Below are 21,430 nucleotides of genomic sequence, written 5' to 3'. Positions count from 1 at the left end.
GGAAAGATCAAGAGAATTTCACGAGAGAGAGAGGAAGATGGAGCAGCCTCTTTATTTAATATTTATTTTTATTGCAACTTTTTCTACTTTTTTTATGCTCCAGAATTTATGGTTTTATAAAACTATAGGAAGACTGTGAAAGAGAAAACAACATTCTTATTTTATTTATTTTTATCTCCCCTTTTGATATTAAATACAGCCTATTTGCACTGCTGTTTAGAGGGTTTGAAAATATTTAGCATGTCAAATCTAGCACAGAACAAAAAAGGAACCACTTGAGAAGCCATGGGCTACTTCTCATTTTTTTAAAAAAAGTCAGAACCAAATGTAGCTTTACTACTTGTCCCCTCGCTGATTTAATCTAAAATATTAATCAAGGTGACAACCAACCTATAATTGCAAACAGTTGCAAACAGTTCTTCTAAAGCTTTGGAGTTATTAGAGGATAGTCTATCATACAATTTTTTTTTTTTTTTGAGACAGAGTCTTGCTCTGTCTTCCAGGCTGGATTGCAGTGGCGGGATCTTGGCTCAGTGCAACCTCTGCTTCCCGGATTCATGTGATTCTCCTGCCTCAGCCTCCCAAGGAGCTGGAGTTACAGGCACCCACCACCATGCCCGGCCTAATTTGTGTATTTTTTAGTAGGGACGGGATTTTACCATGTTGGCCAGGCTGGTCTCAAACTCCTGGCCTCAAGTGATCGGCCTACCTCAGCCTCCCAAAGTGTTGGGATTACAGGCATGAGCCACCATGCCAGACCAGTCTATAGTACAATTCTGAATTGTCCCTGTAATTCTGTCCATAACCCCCAGTATCCAAAGGGGTTGTATTAGGATGACAGCACCAGGAGACTGTCTTAGCAACTGACTACTTCCCACCATTATTCCAATTTATTTGCTTTTCTTTTAAAATGTAAATAGGCCAGGGGAGATAGATGTTTTTAAAGACCTTAAAGGTGAGACAAGTATTTATTGAGCTGCTACTACTTACAAGTCATTGTTGTGGAAAAGAGGAAATGTAATGCAAAGCTTATGCTCTCAGTAAACTTAGCACACTGCTGTCATTCATATATTTAGCCTGAATTACTTTATTCATATGGTAAGACATTTTTATTCTCAGAGTCTTTACAAAATTTTGATTATTAAGGGCTAGAGTGAAAGATTATATTGAAGCATTTCTGAGGAGGGAAGGCCTGGAAAGACATTTGGCATAACCAGAGAGTGAATATGGAAAATGACAGGAGCATGATGGTCTTGAGTGGGGAGTTGGAAAAGAATGAAAGAGAAAGAAAGGAAGATAGTAAAAACAGACTTTTGAATACTATTTTAGCATGGCTTCTGTTTCTCCTAGACAATAGAGGTCATGACGATAGATCTGTTTGTCATGTTTCTATCTCTTCAAATAAACTCTGAGGGCGGAGATTACCATTGTACCTCTAAGGCCTGTCCCAGTATCTGGTACATAGTAGACATTCAAGAAACATTTGTTGAATGGAAAAAAATGCAGGTATCTGTTCAAAATAGGTATAACTGCTGTTTTTGCATCTATTTCTACTTATATGTAAGTCAGTGGGGGCCATAGTCTTTTTTTTTTTTCTTTTTTCTTTTTTTTGAGATGGAATCTCACTCTGTCTCCCAGGCTGGAGTGCAGTGGTGCAATCTCAGCTCACTGCAACCTCCGGCTCCCAGGTTCAAGCGATTCTCCTGCCTCAACCTCCTGAATAGTTGGGACTACAGGCACATGCCAACACGCCTGGCTAATTTTTTTGTACTTTTAGTAGACACGGGGTTTCACCGTTTTAGCCAGGATGGTCTCGATCTCCTGACCTCGTGATCCACCCACCTCGGTCTCCCAAAGTGCTGGGATTACAGGTATGAGCCAGTGTGCCTGGCCATAGTCTTAAACTGTTCCCACATTAGGCAAATTAAGCTAATAACACAACTTGTCCAAGCAATATCTAGTTTTAATTGTCTCTTTTCCATAGGTGATTTGAGAAGGAGCATGAACTGTCCAGTTCGCCTCAGTCATTGCTCCTCCCTACTATCTAATGCCCGGTCTATGCCACTCCCTGAAATTACGTTTTCTGGCCTAAAGGCATTTGAAATTGTAAGCCTGTAAAATATACTTTTGTTCCCACCTCAGCTCTTTGCTCTAGAGTTGTTCTTATCTGTCTTGCCCCCTTTTCTGTCCATTCCCTCCATATCAATGTTCTCCTGTCATTTATTTAAAAAAGTTATTAGATGACTTACTATGAACTAGATCCTGTGGTAGGTACTACTGTAATGAATAAAACATACATTCTTTGTCCTGGGAGAGCTCACAGTATAGTTGGGGAGACTGACTAGTAAATAACCTCTTATGACACACTTTGATTAGAATTATGACTAGCATTCTATAAGAATGTATAGCTACTCATTAACTTTATCTGTTTCATTTTCCTGTTTAACTATTTCTTTTCTTTCCCCTTTTTTCTTTCTTATTTCTTTGGAAATAAGAACTATTTTGAAGACAGGAATGAGATAAGTTGGGTCATAATTTCTGCTCATTCAGAATGAGAGAAAATAAACCATCTAGACATTTATTCATTCTTGCCAAATAACATAATGAAAAGCACCTAGAATTTGGAATATAACATAGGTATGAATTATTATTCTGTCAGTGAATAATTTATATAAATGACTAAAACTTTCTAAAACTCAGTTTTCTAATTTGTAAACTGAGGATAATGGAACCTGTCTTAGATTTGGATTGTTAAAGGATTCAACATGATATATGCAAAGCATGTTACACAGTGCCTAACACTTAGTAGGTAATCATTATTAATAGCTCTTGTTATTCATTCTTTCAGTATATTGAGCACTTATTTTATGTCAGGCATGTCTCTAGTTTCCGAGGAAATAATTCCCAGTCCCTGTCTTCAGAGATTAGAACTCTAGCAGTGACTGTATTCCAAGACAGATAACTGAAATCATTGTTTTAGCACTTGATCATAAGATGAAAATAATTATGTAAAAAATAGTAGATTGTATTTACTTAATTTTTATAACTTACTAAATTTTGTAATGTTTGTGCTTTCCAATCAACAATTTCATGTAGAACCTTTAATTTTCTTAAATTGTAGATATAACACCAATAGATTTTGGAAATCCTCATCTTTTTAGGGTTTGATTATCATCATAGGTCCCAGGCCCTGGTACTTTCTAATTTTTAATTCATTACTTCCTTTCTAGATCCTCAAAACTTAGGATACCCTATTATGTGACCACACACACACACACACACACACTCACACAGAGGGGTGATATACCTGTTTGTGGAGGTAGCACTTGCTGTAGGGAATCATTGTAGTACAGTGGTGAAGAGTACAGATTCTAGAGCCAGATGTCTAACTTGAAAACTCACTCTAGTATTTATTAGTTATAAAATCTTGTAAATTTAACACAACGTCTCTGATCTAAATTTCCCCATCTTCAAAATGAGCAAGGAAATAATTTCCATATTTTAGAGTTATAATGAGGATTAAATTAGCTAATATATATAAAATACTTAGGATAATGGTGCATAACAAGTGCTATATAAGTGCTAGCTATTATTGTTGATTATGCCAGAAACATAAGGTAAGAGTGACTTCATTAAAGCCACACCTTTCTGATAAATATCTGATATCAAAATAGAGAATATAAGAATCTTTGTTGCAATTACTCTTAATTGGAGGGCAGGTGGGCTTGTGCGACAGGGGAAGAAAAAGGTTGGCATTCTTTTTTTCAGTGGGAACAATACTAAGAGTATATTTGATCCAGTAATGATGAGTAGATCCAATGAGGGAATGGGTCTTTCACTTGAGAAGGCAGGAGAGAGGAAGAATGCTTTACGTGATCGTCAGGCTTTGATAGGGTTTTATAGGGCTAGGGGAGCCAAGAGCAACTGCAACAAACCCAGAGATAAGTAGCCAAGATTAATTTTACCCTCTCCAAAATGTTTCTCAGAGGAACATAGAGGCCTTTAGTATGAAAATGTTGTTATTTATTCATTCCACATACTGAGTATTGTTGTATTAGAATGAAGTGTCTAGACTTGGAAGGACTTCAGAAAACCACTATGTGTTAAAATTAGGTCATTATGATAGTCATGGATTCATTTTTCTTTTCTTTCCAAATTTAGTGGCTGCCTTCTCCAAATCTGTTGAAAATAGGAAAGAATAATTCATATAATTTTAAATCAGCTTAGAACGTTACCTTTCAAATGAAATTATGTTTTAACCACTAGGTCTTTAATTGTGTTAGGTGTTCAGTCTTCAATTTTTTCACAACTGAAAGAGTACAGCAAAAAAAAAAAGATTCTCAAAATTATATAATTGTAAATGTGGGTGTCGTCAAATTGCTAACATATTTTTCATTAGCTTTACATTATACAGATCACTGTTCCAAATACCCTAAAATACCCCTTTATTCCTCTCTGGTAGAAGAAAGTACAATTACAATAAAAGTATCCAATTGTTTTTGCTAGGATTTTTAGTAATACTAGGAAATGTTAATAATTTTTACATTTAAAACAAAAAGCAGATTAATGTATTTATTTATTTATTTAGTTTTGAGACAAAGTCTCACTCTGTGGCTCAGGCTGGAGTGCAGTGGGGCAATCTTGGCTCACTGTATTCTCAGCCTTCTGGGTTCAAGAGATTCTCGTGCCTAAAAATCTCGAGTAGCTGGTACTACAGGCATGCGTCACAACGCCTGGCTAATTTTTGTATTATTTGCAGAGATGGGGTTTTGCCATGTTGGCAAGGCTGGTCTCGAACTCCTGACTGCAGGTGATCCACCCGCCTTGGTCTCCCAAAGGATTAATGTATTTTAATCAAGGCTCGTATGCCTACAGCTAACATCTAGCAGTCTGTGTGATTTATACCAAGATATTTTAGCTTTTCTTATAGGAGACATTCTAAGCACAGTTAATTTGGATAAGCATAGTATATAAAAGGCAATTTTTCTTTCATTGTAATAAGGCCTAACAGTTGACCTAATGACAAGACCAAAACAATATGTTTTTATGTAACATATAATTATGCTATGAAACTCTAGATACTTCAAGGTATTATCCAGGAAAATAATAATACATTTCAAATTTAAAACAGATGTAGAAATAATAGTACGTCCATCATCATTGGCTACCTAAAAATAAAGTCACATCAATTATTGGTCTTTGGCTAGAAAGGTTAGAAAGGAGTCAGCTGATTTATAGTTATGGATTTATGGGTTTCAAATGTCCCTCATCTTTTTCCAAAGCATGAAATGAATGGTAAGTTATCACGCTAAGTACTAGATTTTAAATTGAGTTTCTTAACAATTATTTAATAACTCCTGTTTCCACCCTAATGAGTGGTTTAGGTTGACACCATTTTCTGTTTTTCTTGCAGTTATTGTCATGGGAACAAATTAATACATATTATGCCATTTTGTATTCTCATTACAAATTTTGTCTTGCGAATGAAATTATTTTTACCCACTTCTTTCTTGTTGCAATGTTTATGACCAGAACAAGATACAACAGTTTTAATGCCCAGTGCAGTCTGTGAAAGACTATAAACATTTAATAGACTCATAAACATAGACTTTAACCTTTTCAATATTCTGCATTTTGATTGGCTGTTCATACTGCTTTATCTCTACAGGTTATTGAGAGTGTAAACAGGAAGGAATGGATAGTGAATCATATTGCACAAGCCCTGAAAAGGTCAAAGTTGTGGAGTTGCTTATTCTCTTACCTAGAATATTTAACAATTTCAAATATTCAATATATTTCAAATATTCTAAGAAAGGGAATAAGCAACTGCACAACTTTCAGGGAAGCCTTCTTGGATTTAAGTTAGAAATAGGTATAGAAATAAGAAATATGAATCTTTTTTTATAAGTGATGGTGAACACAAAGGAGATAGGAATTTCTATGTTATTGTAGTGGAGTCACTTTTCAATTTTCTTCGTTAATGGGAATAAGACATAGTAGTTATTTATAAAGGTTAAGCTGGGATAAGAGTGTTACTTGCTTATGGTTTAGGTTGGAAAACCCATAGATATCCCTGTACACCAGCAATTTTCAGTCTTGGTGTGACAACAAACTATTGTGTTTCAATATGTTGTGGGGTGCATCAAAAAGAGTATGTTGCTAATGGTAGTTGCAGTACCGAAGTGTGAGACTTATGTGCCTTGTTAAAAAATAAATAAAATCAGGCCGGGCACGGTGGCTCACACCTGTAATCCCAGCACTTTGGGAGGCTGAGGCGGGCGGATCACTTGAGGCCAGGATTTCAAGACCATCCTGGTTAACATGGAGAAAACCCATCTCTACTAAAAATACAAAAAAAAAAAAAAAAACACATGTGGCAATGTGTGCCTGTGATCCCAGCTACCCAGGAGGCTTGAGTATGGGAGGTGGAGGTTGCAGTAAGCAGAGATCTCACCACTGCACTCCAGATAGGGTGACAGAGCAAGACTCTGCCTCTAAAGAAAAGGAAAAAAAAGTCAGAACAGATTCAAGGTTTTTCTTGATGATATAGCACTCGTAAGGTCCTACATTACAGTTAATGTCCAGGGAATTGCACATAATGCTGGGGGAAAAAATGTATGTTGCTCATACAAGGGTCAATTGTCATGCGTGTTAAAATGGGGAAAAAAAGATGTTGTGAAGCACTACAGTAGTCAATAATGAAGAAGAAACTTCCTCTCCACTCTGTTTAAATGAACTTCAACCATATTGCAATTTTCTGCATAATACAGAACATAGAATAGGAGGAGAAACAAACAGAGCAATAAGAGCTAATATCAAGTGAGCACTTTATGTCAGGCACCAAGGTAAGCGTTTTGTGTGATTATATTATTAAATTTTACAACAACCTTATTAGATAGGTGCAATTATTATTCCCATTTTATAGGCAGAAAGACTGAGATACAGATGTTAAATGACTTGCTCATTCTCCCACAGCTAGATAGGCTAAAAACCTAGAATTCAAACTCAAATCAAAATCCAGACTATAAAAATAAATCCCCAAAAGCAATACTGATTTCAAAATTCTGGTATATGGTAAGTGCTCAATAAACGTTTGTTGAATTAATGAATGGTTGTGAAATTATTAAACTCATATTTCCACAAGGGATTCCATACCTAGTTTTTGAGGGGTTATTCCTCAGGCACTCATTTAATTGGGGTGCCATTCCCTGGGTTGGTATTGTGGCTGATATTGTAGGCAGTTACCTCAGCTAGCACAAGAAATCAGTCAGAAAGCATTCCAGGTGTATGATCAGGATTTCTAGTGTCCCAGTGTGGGATTGAGGGCTCTGTAGGTGCCAGAGACAGGAGCTTATTGAAAGTTCAAGAAAAACTCAGAAGAGCCTGGTTTTATTCAGACACTGCTTCACCCAAAACTTTCCCCCACAACAAAAAAAGAAAATCAAAAACAGAAAAATGAAAGGTCAACATTTATTGTCATGAAAATTACTGAATGTTAGATAAATAATTTGAGTTAGCATTTATTTAATTGTTAAACCTGTGCTTTGAGGTTTTTAATTGAAAATTTTTTAGAGGTAATTGTAGATCTACAGAAAGTTTTAAGGCTAGTACAGAAACACCCATGTGCCCTTTACCTAGTATCTCCCAATAGTAACATATTGCAAAACTATAGTACAATATCACAACCAAAATATTGATGGACATAAATACATCTGGGTTAAACCTGACAAACTCAAAATGCATTCGTTCAGTCTTTTAGGATCCTGTTGGAGCATTGCTCACTATTTCACTGTTGCAACTCTACCCGAGTTCATCTCTGTTCCCTGAAGAGCATGACTGACACAGTAGCAGTCTGTCCTGAAAAGCTTAGTGAGGCAGACAGCGTTTTCATGAGGTTGTCTACTGTATTTCTAGTCCTTTCCCCTAAGATAAGCATGCTCCTGTCTCTCATTACTCTGTGTTAAGAGTGCAAATGCAGGCCCATTCAGAATGATTTTCTTATTCCTCTCTGATTATGTCTTTTATCAGTGTTAGGGAACATATTTCACGCTGAGCATATTTTCCACAAAATAATTGGAAATTTTGAAATAGCGCTGCAAGCTTTGCTTTGTAGAATGCATTTCAAAAAGGGAAAAATACATAAAGAAAAGAAAACAAGCACAGAATGCATTCCATGCTTAATGAGTTTTTGTTAGAGATTTAGGTTTCTTCAAGCTCTGAATATCATCCTAACAAGTCAACTAAATAGTCACACTTTAAACATCAATGCCTTTTCCCCATAGGTTGCTGAATTCATAGAAATGAATCCATACATTACTAGTCAATGGAGAAATGTACTACCAAAAATCTCAATGAGGCCGACTTTTAGCTGGGGACAATTTGGTTACAAAAAACTGTTACCAATCTGGTGGATGTTTTTAGTTTCCTTCCTTGTTTTAAATCACAATACCCGTAATTTTTCAAACAGGGATTTCTAGTCTAGAAATGTATTTTTTCATGCTTCTCTTTGCCTATTGTTCTTACCATGTCATAAATCAGATGGAATGAAGTCCACAGTGGAGCAGAACCATCATACAGAACCTCCTTGCTTTGCAGTCTGATTCCTAGCACCTACTGCTGAGTCTGTCCCTCCTCCTTAACTCAAGTACTAACTTAACTCGTGTAACTAGTTACAGAATTGTGAGACACACACAAAATCTCTAATTAGAAAAGGACTGAAAATTAGGGGAGGTGAATATTTCACATTGCTCAGCTTACCTGCCATTAATTCCCAGTTTTCCAAATGGGAAGCAGAGGAATAGAAGGTGACTTTTAGAAGCTTGCAGTGTGTTTATTCTTCAACATTTTATCCCTTTAAAAACATTTTCTTAGAGGCCAGGCTCGGTAGTTTATTCCTATAATCCCAAGACTTTGGGATGCTGAGATGAGACGATCATTTCAGGCCTGTAGTCCCAGCTACTCAGGACGCTAAAATGGGAAGAATCACTTGAGCCCCGGAGGTCTAGGGTGTAGTGATCCATGATCACCCCACTGCCCTTCAGTCTGGACAACAAAGTTAGAGCTTGTCTCAAAACAAAAAATACCTTACAAAAGTCATTCAAGCTCAACAGAGCTAAATTCAGTTATAGGAATTTTCAAATTAACACTTTTATTGTCTAGACATATAAATCAACTAATAATTGCATCTACCTGGGTTTCAACAAGGATGCACAATATTATTAAAATAGCACAAAGAAATGCTACGTTTGGGTATGAATGTGTATTATAAAAAAAGGAACAATAAAAATAGAGAGTAGTGGCATCCACATTGATAATAGTACATATCTCTAGCACTCCTTTATTTAACAGTTAGTTATGTACATTTCTTATTCTTATCTTACCGCAGGTATTGTTAGCCCTTTGAAGCGAGCTCCTTGCCTTACTCCACATGCTTCACATGCCACTTTAACAAAGCAGGCACTCAATAAATTTTTGTTGAATTGAATATTGTTGCCATTTTTATTCTGCAACTTATATATGAAATCTGAACATATTTATTCAGCAGAACCTGCTGGGTTTTGAAATTCATATGTTTGTATGTGGGAAAGTAGAGAAAAGCTTTAAGCTGTTATTTATGCTGCTCCATTCTTGTCACTTTTTAATTTGACACTGAACTTTGAGTGGGCGCTGCAAAAGTCTGACAGCCAGAGGCATGAAACAGGGTTAGGACATGCAAAGAGTTTTAGAGCAACACATATATTCCAGCGAATATTCAATATCATCACAGCTAGTTTGATTCTTGATATGTTTTTCAAAACATTTTTTAAAATGGTTGTGTACTCTCGGGGGTAATGGTAATATAATTTAAACTTATTTTGCTATAGAGGAGTCACCATTTGTATCACATATCTCATTGTCATAGGTGTTAAAAATAAGCCAAAAGATAAGTTGGTCTCTATTAAACTCTTAAGAGTCTCTGACCTGAGAGTCCTGTTTTAACTTAATTTACTTAAAACTAATCACCCCCTCCCCCACAATCTGAACAGCTTGGTCATTTTTACAAAATACAGACTGAAATATAGATAGGTGGTAGCATACACACACACACAGGCAAATGAGAGTCTGTGATTTTCAAATTGGCTATTTTGTCATTACGTTTTTCACAAATGCTTACAACAATTTTAATTTACAATATCACATATCTGAAAGGCACAATTACCTTTGAGTATTGTTGGTCTTTCAGTTACCAAAATACTTGTTTTTCTCCAGAAGACTCAAAGACAACTTTAATCAATAATTTTCAAATGTTTTTGTGTTCACTTTATTTGCCTATTATCTCTTATATGATACAAGTTGAAAATGTTGGACTTGATTTGTTTGAGATGTGAGTACAAGCACTTTCATACTCTCACACAGCAATGAATGAGACCCATGGCATATACTGCTCTTTAGTTGTGCACAGGATGCCTATTGATATTAATGATCTTTTTGCCTGGTCTTAGTGTGATCATTTTGTGTGGCCTGAAGTGGTCATTTTGTTGTGCTTTGCATATTGATTGTTGCAAAGTATAGTGTGCACATCATTTCCAAATTGCCTAGGAATCTTTAGGGAGGAAAGACAGTACGTAAATTTAAAAGATTATTATTGCCTTTAACTTAAATTTTTCTATTGTGAGTTCTCAAAATCATGCATAAAGGAACACAGTAATACAAAGTGCAAATAATTGTGCAGAGAAAGCTCTAGAAAATAAAAAGATTTCAAGTCAGCAATTTTGAAATTACTTGTTTAGACATAACTTTAATCCATTGAAAACAAAGCTAGTTAGTTTTCTAATTCAATCGAAAACATCATAGTAGGACATGCAGAAGCAGATCATTAAGGAGTAGAAGAGACTATAGGACTGTATTTTATCAGTTGATTTTCCACTGTAGATGAGAGGCTGGAGCTCTCAGTGTAGGCAGCAGATCCTTTGTCTTGCAATCCTTTCTACACTAACTTCCTTTACCTGCCCTGAGGAGGCTGCTGGGGAGAATCTATAGAGCCAACATTGCCTACTTCTCCATGGACAGTGATGGGGGGGAAGACTCAGGGCACATGAAATAACTACCTTAAAAATTACTTTGTTTTCACTTTTAGTATAAAATCTGGAGGAGTTAAAGTATTGTCACCCAGGAAATCACATGGAAAATGAAGGTGATTAATACAAGTATGTTTATCTAGAATTTCAAACACTCTTACTCCAGTGAAAGGCTCAGAATTCAGAATTTCAGGTTAAACACACTCAACTCCTCTCTTATGGTGAGAGAAATTCATTTGTAGAGAACTACTGTCCACTGGGGAGCAAGTCAAACCCTATTGCTTAAAAGTGGCTGCTGTACACTGTTCTGAACAGACGTAGTCCCTGATTATGCCAATATAGTTCACAAATATGATTTTTTTTTCTGCTTAATTTCTACACCACTAGAGGTTTGAGAGATACTTCTGCCTTTGATTCAGATCTTTTCTATATGCATGTATACATATGCTCTTGTGGTAATACATTTTATAGAAAAAAATGACATTAATTAAACATGAATACTACCAGTACCATGACAGGTAGAGTATGAATAGCAAATCATGAAGAAAAATACTATTCCTCTCTGCAAGACATCCACTCAGATAGCCATTTCTGCAACTTGGAATTACATGCCATTTGAAGACCAACGAACTACTGCCGCTGGTCCATAGCCTTCTATTTTCTGTGCTTTAAAAATATGATGTCTAGCAGTGATCTTTGCAGGTGGTATGGGTATGTGTGTGGTTTTCTGTGCTCAGATTGCAAGAATTATGGTAGAGGAAAATCTCTTACCAAATGTAAATTATGTGTAAAAACCTCTTTTTAATATTGGTCTGCTGGTGGGGGGTTGCTAACATCCACTTTACAAGCTTTACACTATACATTTATAGCAGGCTATTCCATGTCTGTGAAAAGGGGTCAGGGTAAGGGCTGGTCTCCAGTCTGGCCAAATGTGAGAGTTAATCAGCTACATTAGAATGGGATTCTACAGTATGTGAAAAATAACTAAGGAAGATGAGAAGTAATCAATATTAAAAATGTTTAGGTGGTGCCCTTTCTCCCAAGAAGCAATGCTGATATAATAGAAATTGCTACAAAATGCTAACACAAACAGTAATTCTGTATGTATCAGAGTTGGAGAAAGAATCACTCAAACTAGGTTTGAGACATTACATAGATAAAACAGAGTTTGACAGAGAGATTTTTTTCTCTTTTCAGTTGACTGCACCAGAATGGTGTGGACACAGCTTGACTAGGAAGACAGATGAAAAGACAAACTTAATAAATTGGTCAATGAGTTGATCTCTTCCTTTTTGGTCTTTGAGGGACAGTCTGCTTTTTGTTAAATCATAGTGTCTGTGTGCAAGTGCAGGGGTGGGGTGGTAGGGTTTGAGGGGAAGGAAAAGGAATGCATTTATGACTGTGGGTATGTGTCTACACAATATACTTGTATTAAATACTGTAGAATTTCAGCCGAAAGCAAGCTGTCCTGAGATTCCCTCCCTTCAAGGATGAGTGCACTTCATAATAAGGCCCTTTTGGTAGTTGAATAAACACCCGCCTTGGAAGCCATATAAGATGAACCTTATACCAAATCCTCCTGATAACAAATAGTGTTGTAAAGAGAATCCAGTCTTCTCTCTAGTTAATTAAATAATGTGTGAAGTGTGAATAGGTGTAGTTCCATTCTCATGTTGATGAAAGAAAGCATAGTAAGGCAATGCATTTTTTACTGGAATGCACAAATGTTTAATTTTGTGGATTTGGTTTACAGGAACAGTAGTCTAGATTCTTGTTTCTACTCCTTCTTAGAGATTGCAGAAATTAACTAAATTTTGTTTTCAAGACTGTATTCTTTTAACTAATCCCCTAGTTTGGGAAATGCTGCACCAGCAGTGCTCTTAAGAAAAGATACTTTTATGTTAGAAAAAAGCCTTAATTGGTTTCAAATATATTTTATATTCACTGTTCTTAATGCTTTAAAAACCAATAGCAGTAGGTGCATAAGCTGGGGGATTACTATTTTAAAACTGCTATCAGGGGCATGTATAAAGAATGTCTACTCTTTTATTTTACAGAATGGATGAGTGTGAGTGACATCAATTCTAATGGCACTGTGCTGCATTGTTACTTTTTATTCCTTTCAAGACTTTTTTTGAAAGGGTCACATGTTTGGATTTTTAAGTACTTAGTCACAGAAAAAAATTCCACAATTCTGAAGTTCCATATGTGTCTTTAACAATATCTGACAGGTGGGAAAATACGTTATTCTCTTTGGAAAACTGAACTGTTTAACCTGTAACCATTTTCTACTTCTCCATTCTCCTCTTTCTTCTCCTCCCCACTTCCCCCACCGCCAAAAATTTTTTTTTAAATAAAACCAGAAATGTATATTTCTACTTTTAGCCTACAGACAATTAACACAACAGCAGCCTGATTCGGGAGCAAGAGAAATATGGGAATGCTAAATACTTCCAAGGGAATAGTTTTGATTTTATTAAAGAGAAGCACACTTCCTATACTAATTTAAGCATATTTCCCCTTACCCTTTTCTTTTAAAGGTAAGAAACAAATTTCCAGGGATAACATTCATTTTCTTATTTTATTGTCCAAAATATAAATGCTTGATTTTTGTAATCTATTTCCCTTTTGTTATGCATGCAGAGAGCCACAGCCATTTAGACAACCAAGGTATGTTTATATGCAAATATATAGTTGATTTGCATATTTGACTTTGTTTACACATCTGTAACACCTGTATATTCACTCTTTTCACATCCTACCTCCCTCCACAACCTCTGCATTTTCTATTGTTCTGATCTGGTGAAGGAGAGGGAACTTTTTTGCTTTTACCCATTAGATATAATTTACTGTTGTTCTTTGGAACCTACCAATTCTTATTTCATGAGAAAGAGAGCTACTGTTGTGAAGGCCTGAGAAAAACTGAAGACAAAGCCACTTTTTTTTTTTTTTTTTTTTTTTTACAAAGGCCTTGGTTTGAAGCAGGATTAGCAGCAACTCAAGATAAAGGAAGCCCCAGGCAGAAACACCAACATCTCCTGATTTTTAGTGAAAATATTATGTTCATGTTGCAAAAATGTTGATCAGAAAAACCAATTAGGACTTGATTATATTTCAGGAGAAAGAAAAGGAGCAGTAAAGAAGACAAATCTGATAATACATATAAAAATATGAGTAATGTATATTAATAAAAGTACTGATGATAGTGATAAATGTGTATATATATTTTTGTATCTCCTAAAATATCTACATAGGGCTCCATTAAAGAGTTCAGGATACATTGAAAGTTGATATTTGTGCAGTTTTGTGAGAAAAGCTATAACTTTTTAACCAATTCTAATTTTTATAGGATATTGAAAGAGAAGCAAGTTAGTTGGTATGAACTATAAGAGAACCAAGAGGCTTAAAACTTTGGGTTTTGTGCTTGTACATATACCTGTATAGAATAAATATTATTTATAAAGAGTGATATGCCCATGACTATACACACAGCATGTGCCGTATTTCATACACAACAATCATGTGTGTGATGCACCATGGAGCTGTAAATTATTAGGCACTTTGAAAAATACAAGACATCATATGCTGTAATCATTACCTATTCAAATGATTAAATCATTTTGGGTCGTCTAACAAAAACACCTACTTCAGACTATGAATTGAGGGGGATTTACTGCTGGGAAATTATCATTAAATGTCCTGTTCATTGCTTCATATGCATCTACCAAAAAAAGTTGAATAAGGCATGCCTGTACATACAAAACATTAAAACAGAACTGGTTCAGATTTGGTAATTTACTCCTCAACTATCACTAAAGGTAACAGTCACTTATTTTATGGAGGGTCTTGTGAAATAAAATAAAACAAATGAAATTGTGTATGGGAGTGGGAAGAAGAGTGTAATCAAACTCCCACCCCCAAAATATCTCCTTGTATTATGTTTTCCTTCCCCCCATACTCAGATAGGAATGGACAGAGTTCAGCATTGTTGGGATAAACAGTTTACCTGCGTTTCTGGGCCTAGGAAGAGCCTTAAGAGGGAGAGTGCTTCTCCTTACCTATTATCGTCCTCCCATCCCTCCTCAGGGGAATGAGGGATCAGGTACCAAAAGGGAACCTAACAGAATGGAGAGGAAGAAGAAGGATGGGTGCAGTGAGGCGAAATGACAGCCTTATAGAAGATCTGAGCTCAGTTTCAGGAGAGGCAGGTTTGGAGAAAGGTCTATCTGCTGGCAGAGAGAGAGAGAGAAAGCGAGAGCGAGCGAGCGAGCGAGCGAGCGACAGAGAGAGACTCTCTTTTTGGAGAACATTAGTAAGGTTGCACCTCCTAAAATAAAACCCACCTCGAGCCTTCCCTATGCGGGTTCCCACAATTTGTGCTGTGCTTTGCGTGAGCGTGGGCTCCAGAATAGGCCGTGCCGTGTGCGCCAGTGTATTTCAGAGCTGAGCTGAAAGGCCGAAAGTCAGAGGAAGGGAATCAAGAGTCAAAACAATGACTAATGATTTATAAGCTGAAGCAAAGCAGAAGTGCTGTTCACCCGGAATGTGCCTCTGTTTAAACGCTCCACCTCACACAGCACACAATAAGGCCAGGAGAAGAAAACTTTTTTTTTGGAAAAATGTTTTATTTAAACCTTTTTAATCTTTTACAACAATAAAATATTGCGTCAATATAAACCCCTTGACTAAAACTTCACATCAAACATTACAGCGAATTGTTTTCTTTTTGACATCCAACTTATCTGTGAAAGAATTTTCTTTTAAACACAATGCAGAATTTATTGAAAATAAATAATTGTTGGCAACTGCAATAGGCAATTTGAATAAAATAGTTGAAAAAGCAACTCTTAATGAAAATAGCGTTTATTATACATCAGTTACTAAATGAATAAACTAAATGATCTTTCTTTAAATTAATAACTTCAAAAACGTTTAATATACAAAACTGTACAGTTATAAAGTCGGCAGAAATATTTGGGTTAACTCAGGTTCGAACCATAGCAATTAACTGCAAAGAAAAAAAATCGAAACAAACAAAAAACTCCCAACAGTTGTAAAACATGAACTCAGTGTGGGGGGAAAAAAAAATAAAATCCCAGAACTAAAACCTAACTACCAACAGAATGCAGAGACTTGACAAAAAAGTAGAAGGGTCCGGGATTTGAATTAACACATGCTCTTCGACCTGCAGCTGAGGGAGACACAGTGTGGTGGACCAGAGGCCTGGCAACTCATACTAACGCATCCTCGACAACGGGGCCGGGCTTTCTGGTCCTTAGGTAGTTTGAAGCTTTGTCTACAGCAGCTGCGCCTAAAGGCCGGACTAGGCGGCCAGCAGTGGCGTGCAGCGCCCCCAGCCAGGTCTGGCCGGCGGCGGCTGGGTGTTGGGTGCTTGGCCGGCCTCACACGTGTGTGCTCCTTGGGAATGAGGTTCGCCTGTGGACCTGGTGTGTGGATACTAGCTAGCAATAAAGCCACAGCAACTGCATATTTTTGGGATCTCTACACAGCCTAGCCAGGTTTTTTTTTTTGTACTTTTTGTTTTTGTACATAGTAACACGATACACACAGCTATCTACACACACACGTTTGCACGCGCACGCACACACACACACGCACAGAGACACATACACACAGAGATTTAAAAATATATATATATATTTATATTTTAAAAAGCAGGAACCCAGCCTCCCGGGCGCTCGCTAGCTCGCTGGATCGTCGCTGTGGGCTTCCACCAGCTGTGCTTATCAGAAACGCCGAGACAGCTCCCCACAAGCCCACGCACAGACAGCGGTATATACATGGGGGGAGAGGTGGTACGCGGATGGACCAGAATCCCTGTGACCTTTGCCAATCATTTCATTGCCGTTCTGCACTGAGCAGAGAATGCCTATCCCCCACTCCCTCGCCACCCCTCCCCAAGGGTTTCTTACTCAGAGGGGGCGGTGAACTGGAGGTGAACCGAAATGGGAGGCGCTGGCCCAGTCGCCAGCGTCTCCGGGTCGTGATCTCCAGTGAAAGTAATCGCGTGTGAAGGCAAAGTCTTTCCTCTAGGAGGGCCGAAGTGAGGTCGCGCGGAAGGTCGCCCTAGCGAGGCTGGGGGCCTGGATTTCTGCGCGCAGGAATCCTGGAGTCCGGTGAGTGCGGAGCCCTCCCAGACTGTCAGGCCACCTCTTTGGCCCAGCGTTGCCGCCGAATCCTTCTCAGATACCTGGATCTATGCTGCGGTAGCCTGCGCGGGCTCCACACTTCCAGGAGGGAGGGCAGAAAGCTGCGAAATCGCCGCTCCTACTTAGCACTAGTTTGCAAACCTAATAGGCTTCCCTATTCTGCCCTTCCTAGGCACTCCACCCCGGAAAAAAAATATAACCAATATCATCATCAATAACTCTCTTCGTTGTATCCTCTCCTCCTCATACAGCTTTGGGAAGGGGGGGGGGTGAGTAGATAGGCATCTCTCTCCCCGCCTATTCCCATTCATCTCCTCCCTTTTCTAAGCAATTAAAAAGCCATCAGCTCAACGAAGTAGTAATAATAATAGCAATAATAACATGGAGTGGTCGATTAGATACAAATTATCTCACAAATATTGTGTACAGATTGTAGTAAAACACCGCAGACATTTAGAAACGCTATAGAAGTTTTTAAAAATGCAAAACTAGTCTATTGTAAAACAAATTTCACCTGAAATACAGCTGCTATAACCAAGGCGCTGAAAGGTTATTCAGAGGCACACATCTGTCTTCCCAATCCCTCCCCCGCCCCACCCCGCCCCCACGTTATCCCACTCCTTGTTCTTCCTAGAGAGGAGCGACCAAACAAACCTTACTCTGAGTAAACAATATGTATTGATAAGCAGAAAAGTCTAAAGGGAACTGTTGCCCGGGGAGCCAGGAATATGAGATCCCAGCTTGGACTGCTTAATATAACTGTGTATCAGCATTGAGAAGCCTGAATGAGAGAGTATGTGTTTCCTTTGTCAACAGAAGTTAGAACCTCTTATGAAAAGGAAAGGAAAGGGAAAAAAAGGAAAGGAAAGGAAAGCAAAAGAAAAGAAAGGAAAGGAAGAGATGGAAAGGAAGGGAAGGGAAGGGGAAAGGAAAGAAAATGAAAGGAAAGGAAAGGGAAAAAGAAGGGAAAGAAAAAGGGGAAAGGAAAGAAAAAGGAAAGGAGGGAAAAGAGAGAGAGAGAGTACGAGAGAGCGAGCGAACGAGAGAGAGAGAGAAATAATAAAGAATACTAGAATGAAAGGAAGAGAGTGAGAGAGAAAGAGAAATCCGCGCTGCTCCCAGTGCGGCCGGCCGCCTCCTCGCTTCCTCCAGTCAGAGATCATGGCAAGATGTGTCTGTTTTCACGGTGTGCGAATAAACCTCATGCGGCTGCTGATCCCCTGGCGGAGTCATTCTTTTCTCTTTTTGTCTTCGATTACAGAACCAGACACGCACCACTTCTTTCTCCAACTGGAGGCTGTCTGCCAGCGAGGAGATCTCCTGCGCGGCAGGCTTGGGACACTTGAGGAAATGCGTCTCCAGTACGCCCTTGACACTCACCTCGATGGAGGTCCGCTTCTTGCGCTTGCGGCCCTGTGCAGCGATCTTGTCAATGCTGGTCGGGCTCCCTGTGGACGAATCCGCCTCCTCCAGCCACTTGTTCAGCAGGGGCTTCAGCTTGCACATATTTTTGAAGCTCAGCTGCAAGGCCTCAAACCTGCAGATGGTGGTCTGCGAGAACACGTTACCATACAGTGTGCCCAGCGCCAACCCCACGTCGGCCTGCGTGAAGCCCAACTTGATTCTTCTTTGTTTGAATTGTTTGGCGAACTGTTCCAACTCATCAGAGGTTGGCGTCTCCTCGTCGGAGTGATCCTGGCAATGGTGCGAGCCCAGTTCGCCGTGATCCGGGGGCTCTCGGAGCACCGGGTGCAGGCTCTGTGCAGAGGCGGCAGCTGGAGGTGGGGTGAGTCCCCCGTGTTCCAGCATGCCGCTCACGGTGAAGCCAGGCTGCGAGTACACGTTGAGGGGTTGGCCGCTTGACGTGATAGACGGGTTCGGTGCCGGGCTGGCCCCCCAGGCGTTGGGGTGGTTAGTGTGCGGTGAGTGGTGGGCTACGTGTGGCGAGCGGTGATGGATGATCGCACCCAGTTGCAGATCTTCGCGCCCGGGCTTCACGTCCTGCTGGTCCAGGGGGCTGGTGGCCAGTGTGGAGGACCATGGGCCCCCGTCGCTCAGACTGGTCACCCAGTGATGCCCGAGGGGATGCCCATTGCTGGGAACTCCCTGCAAGTAATCACTTTGGAGAAGTTTCTGAGGGTTGCGGAAAGGACTCCCCTGCTGCATGCCCGCAGAGTCCGCATGGACTAGGGAGGTGGAACTGAGAATGCTGTAGGGATTCGAGGCAGCTGTGGCCATGGTCGGTGAGGATCCCCTACTAGTTATAATGTGGCAAAGGGAGCAGCTTCAGCCTTTGACATCTACGGTGCGGGGAGCCAAAGACGCTAGCACGGGTTACCGGCACCCACCACGGCCAATCGCAGCGCGTCTCCGCCTGGCCAGGAGTAAGCCAGGCCAATAGCGGTGCGGGAGGTCGGGCTCGCTTTCCAAATTAGGCTGGTGAAGCTCCGGAGTTTCAATGAGACCCAAGCAGGAAGTGAATCAATCTTTCAGCTCCATTGGCTGCCTAGCGCAGAGTGGCGGCCGTACATTTGATTACCACCCCCCCCCAACCCCGGGGTTTATGTTGATGGGGAAAAGATGTGAGGGATGTGTTGTTGGGGGGCAGTCAGGGAGTGAGGTGGAAAATTAAGGTTGTAGAACTCCTTTTTGATTATTTAGATTAATCTAAATAAAGAAAAAGTAAAACAAGTTTAAATGTCATTTTGATCTCAGTGAATAGGGATTTTTCAGACTCACTCGGCTGTCTGGGCGGGCTAGTTGTGTGCCTAGGACTGCAAAACAAAACGTCGCTACAAACTTTGAGCAAAGTAACGTCTTCGATTGGACCCTAAACCAATAAAGTTGAAACCAATGATTCCAATAAGAACATTTCAGTTTATTTCATTGTATTAAGAACCTCGATATCAAGGTCTGAAAGCTTCTAAAAGATATCCTGTTCTTTCAATTTTTCTGAAAAATTTTTTAGGTCACGAAGAACTGAATTATTCTGGGAAAGTAAAATCTAATGTGATACTGACAATATTCAGTTATTTCGAAGTTTGCTTCCCAATCTACCTGGTCAATTGGAAACCTTGCTTTCTCACTGCTCCATATCAGTTCCCATCACAGATCCCACAACTTCTGTCAAAGGTTCTGCTTGCTGAAGCGGGCAGCCCTCACACTCACCCAAAACACTCTGCAGACCCACTACGAATAGGTATACAGGAAAACGTTCGTGACCCCGCGCCCCGATGCTATCCCCTAGGAAAATTGTTTTTAACCTTCACCGCTCCCCCACCCTCCTCACCCGCCCTGCATTTAATGTGCCCAGGAAATTCAGAGAGAGAGAAATGGCGGGATGTTTGGCATCAAGTACCGCCCCCACTTCCCCAGTCCCCATCAAGCTTGAATTTGCTTTCAGCTTGAAAAGATAGGACTGCTTTTACATTTTGGATAGAATAAAAGAGGTGAAACACTTGTGCTCCTTCTAAGCATTTATAAGTTAGGAAAGGACAAGTCCGTGTGCTCCACAGCCCGGCGTAAAGGCAGTGCTTGGAAGCAGAGTGGGGAGAAAGGCAAAGATTTAAGATTTGTTCTAGCTGAGAAAAGGCAACTCCAGATACCCAACATGGTCTTTGAAGTTAAAAAAATGACCTTTCGTTGAATAATTTTGGAGGTAACCTAGCTGCCTAATTATATTTGCACTTACAGAAGACGGCATCAGAGTTCCCTTATTGGTTTGAAATTCCATTAAATATATTGCAAGAGCGCCTAGGTTAAGCTTGATTTAAATTTGCATACATTTTCATATATTTAGCAGAAATAAAAGAAGGCTTGCTGCTACCAGAAAGTCATTAAGGCATTAGTTTCTCTAAGAAGACAGATCTGAAGAATGTGCAAGAAAATGAGAAAAAAATAAAAACAAGGTGAGCTTATTCTGCCATTCCTTTATATAGCTAAAGAGCATCTATTTCCTGTGAAATGAGTAATTTCTTATGAGAGCACAGAGCAATAGGAGCTGATATTGGTAAGTGTAAACGTGTTTATTAGGCATGAAAACCTGGCATCTGATTCAGATCTATTTCTTTTTTTCACTCTTTTTTTTTTTAAGGTAAACACTTAGTAATTATTGCCAGAGAGGATCATTTGCCATCTCACCCCCTCTTCCTGCTCTCTCATTGAAACTGTAGCTTCATTTGCCCACGTCCTATTGTAGAGGCT

The 21,430-nt window shown here is 39.2% G+C and overlaps 1 protein-coding gene across 1 annotated transcript; it reads right to left on the bottom strand.

Moving 5' to 3' along the window:
- Positions 1-15,514: 15,514 nt before the first annotated feature.
- POU3F4 (POU class 3 homeobox 4) lies at positions 15,515-20,006 on the bottom strand. The gene has a single exon (XM_003824428.5). The coding sequence runs from the start codon at positions 19,463-19,465 to the stop codon at positions 18,380-18,382; it is 1,086 nt and encodes a 361-aa protein (XP_003824476.1). The 5' UTR covers positions 19,466-20,006; the 3' UTR covers positions 15,515-18,379.
- Between the last annotated feature and the right edge of the window lie 1,424 nt (positions 20,007-21,430).

The sequence above is a fragment of the Pan paniscus genome, chromosome X, assembly GCF_029289425.2.
Source record: "Pan paniscus chromosome X, NHGRI_mPanPan1-v2.0_pri, whole genome shotgun sequence".
Classification (NCBI taxonomy): domain Eukaryota; kingdom Metazoa; phylum Chordata; class Mammalia; order Primates; family Hominidae; genus Pan; species Pan paniscus.
The sequence above is the reverse complement of the archived record's forward strand: the minus strand, read 5'-3'. Positions and strand labels throughout refer to the sequence as shown.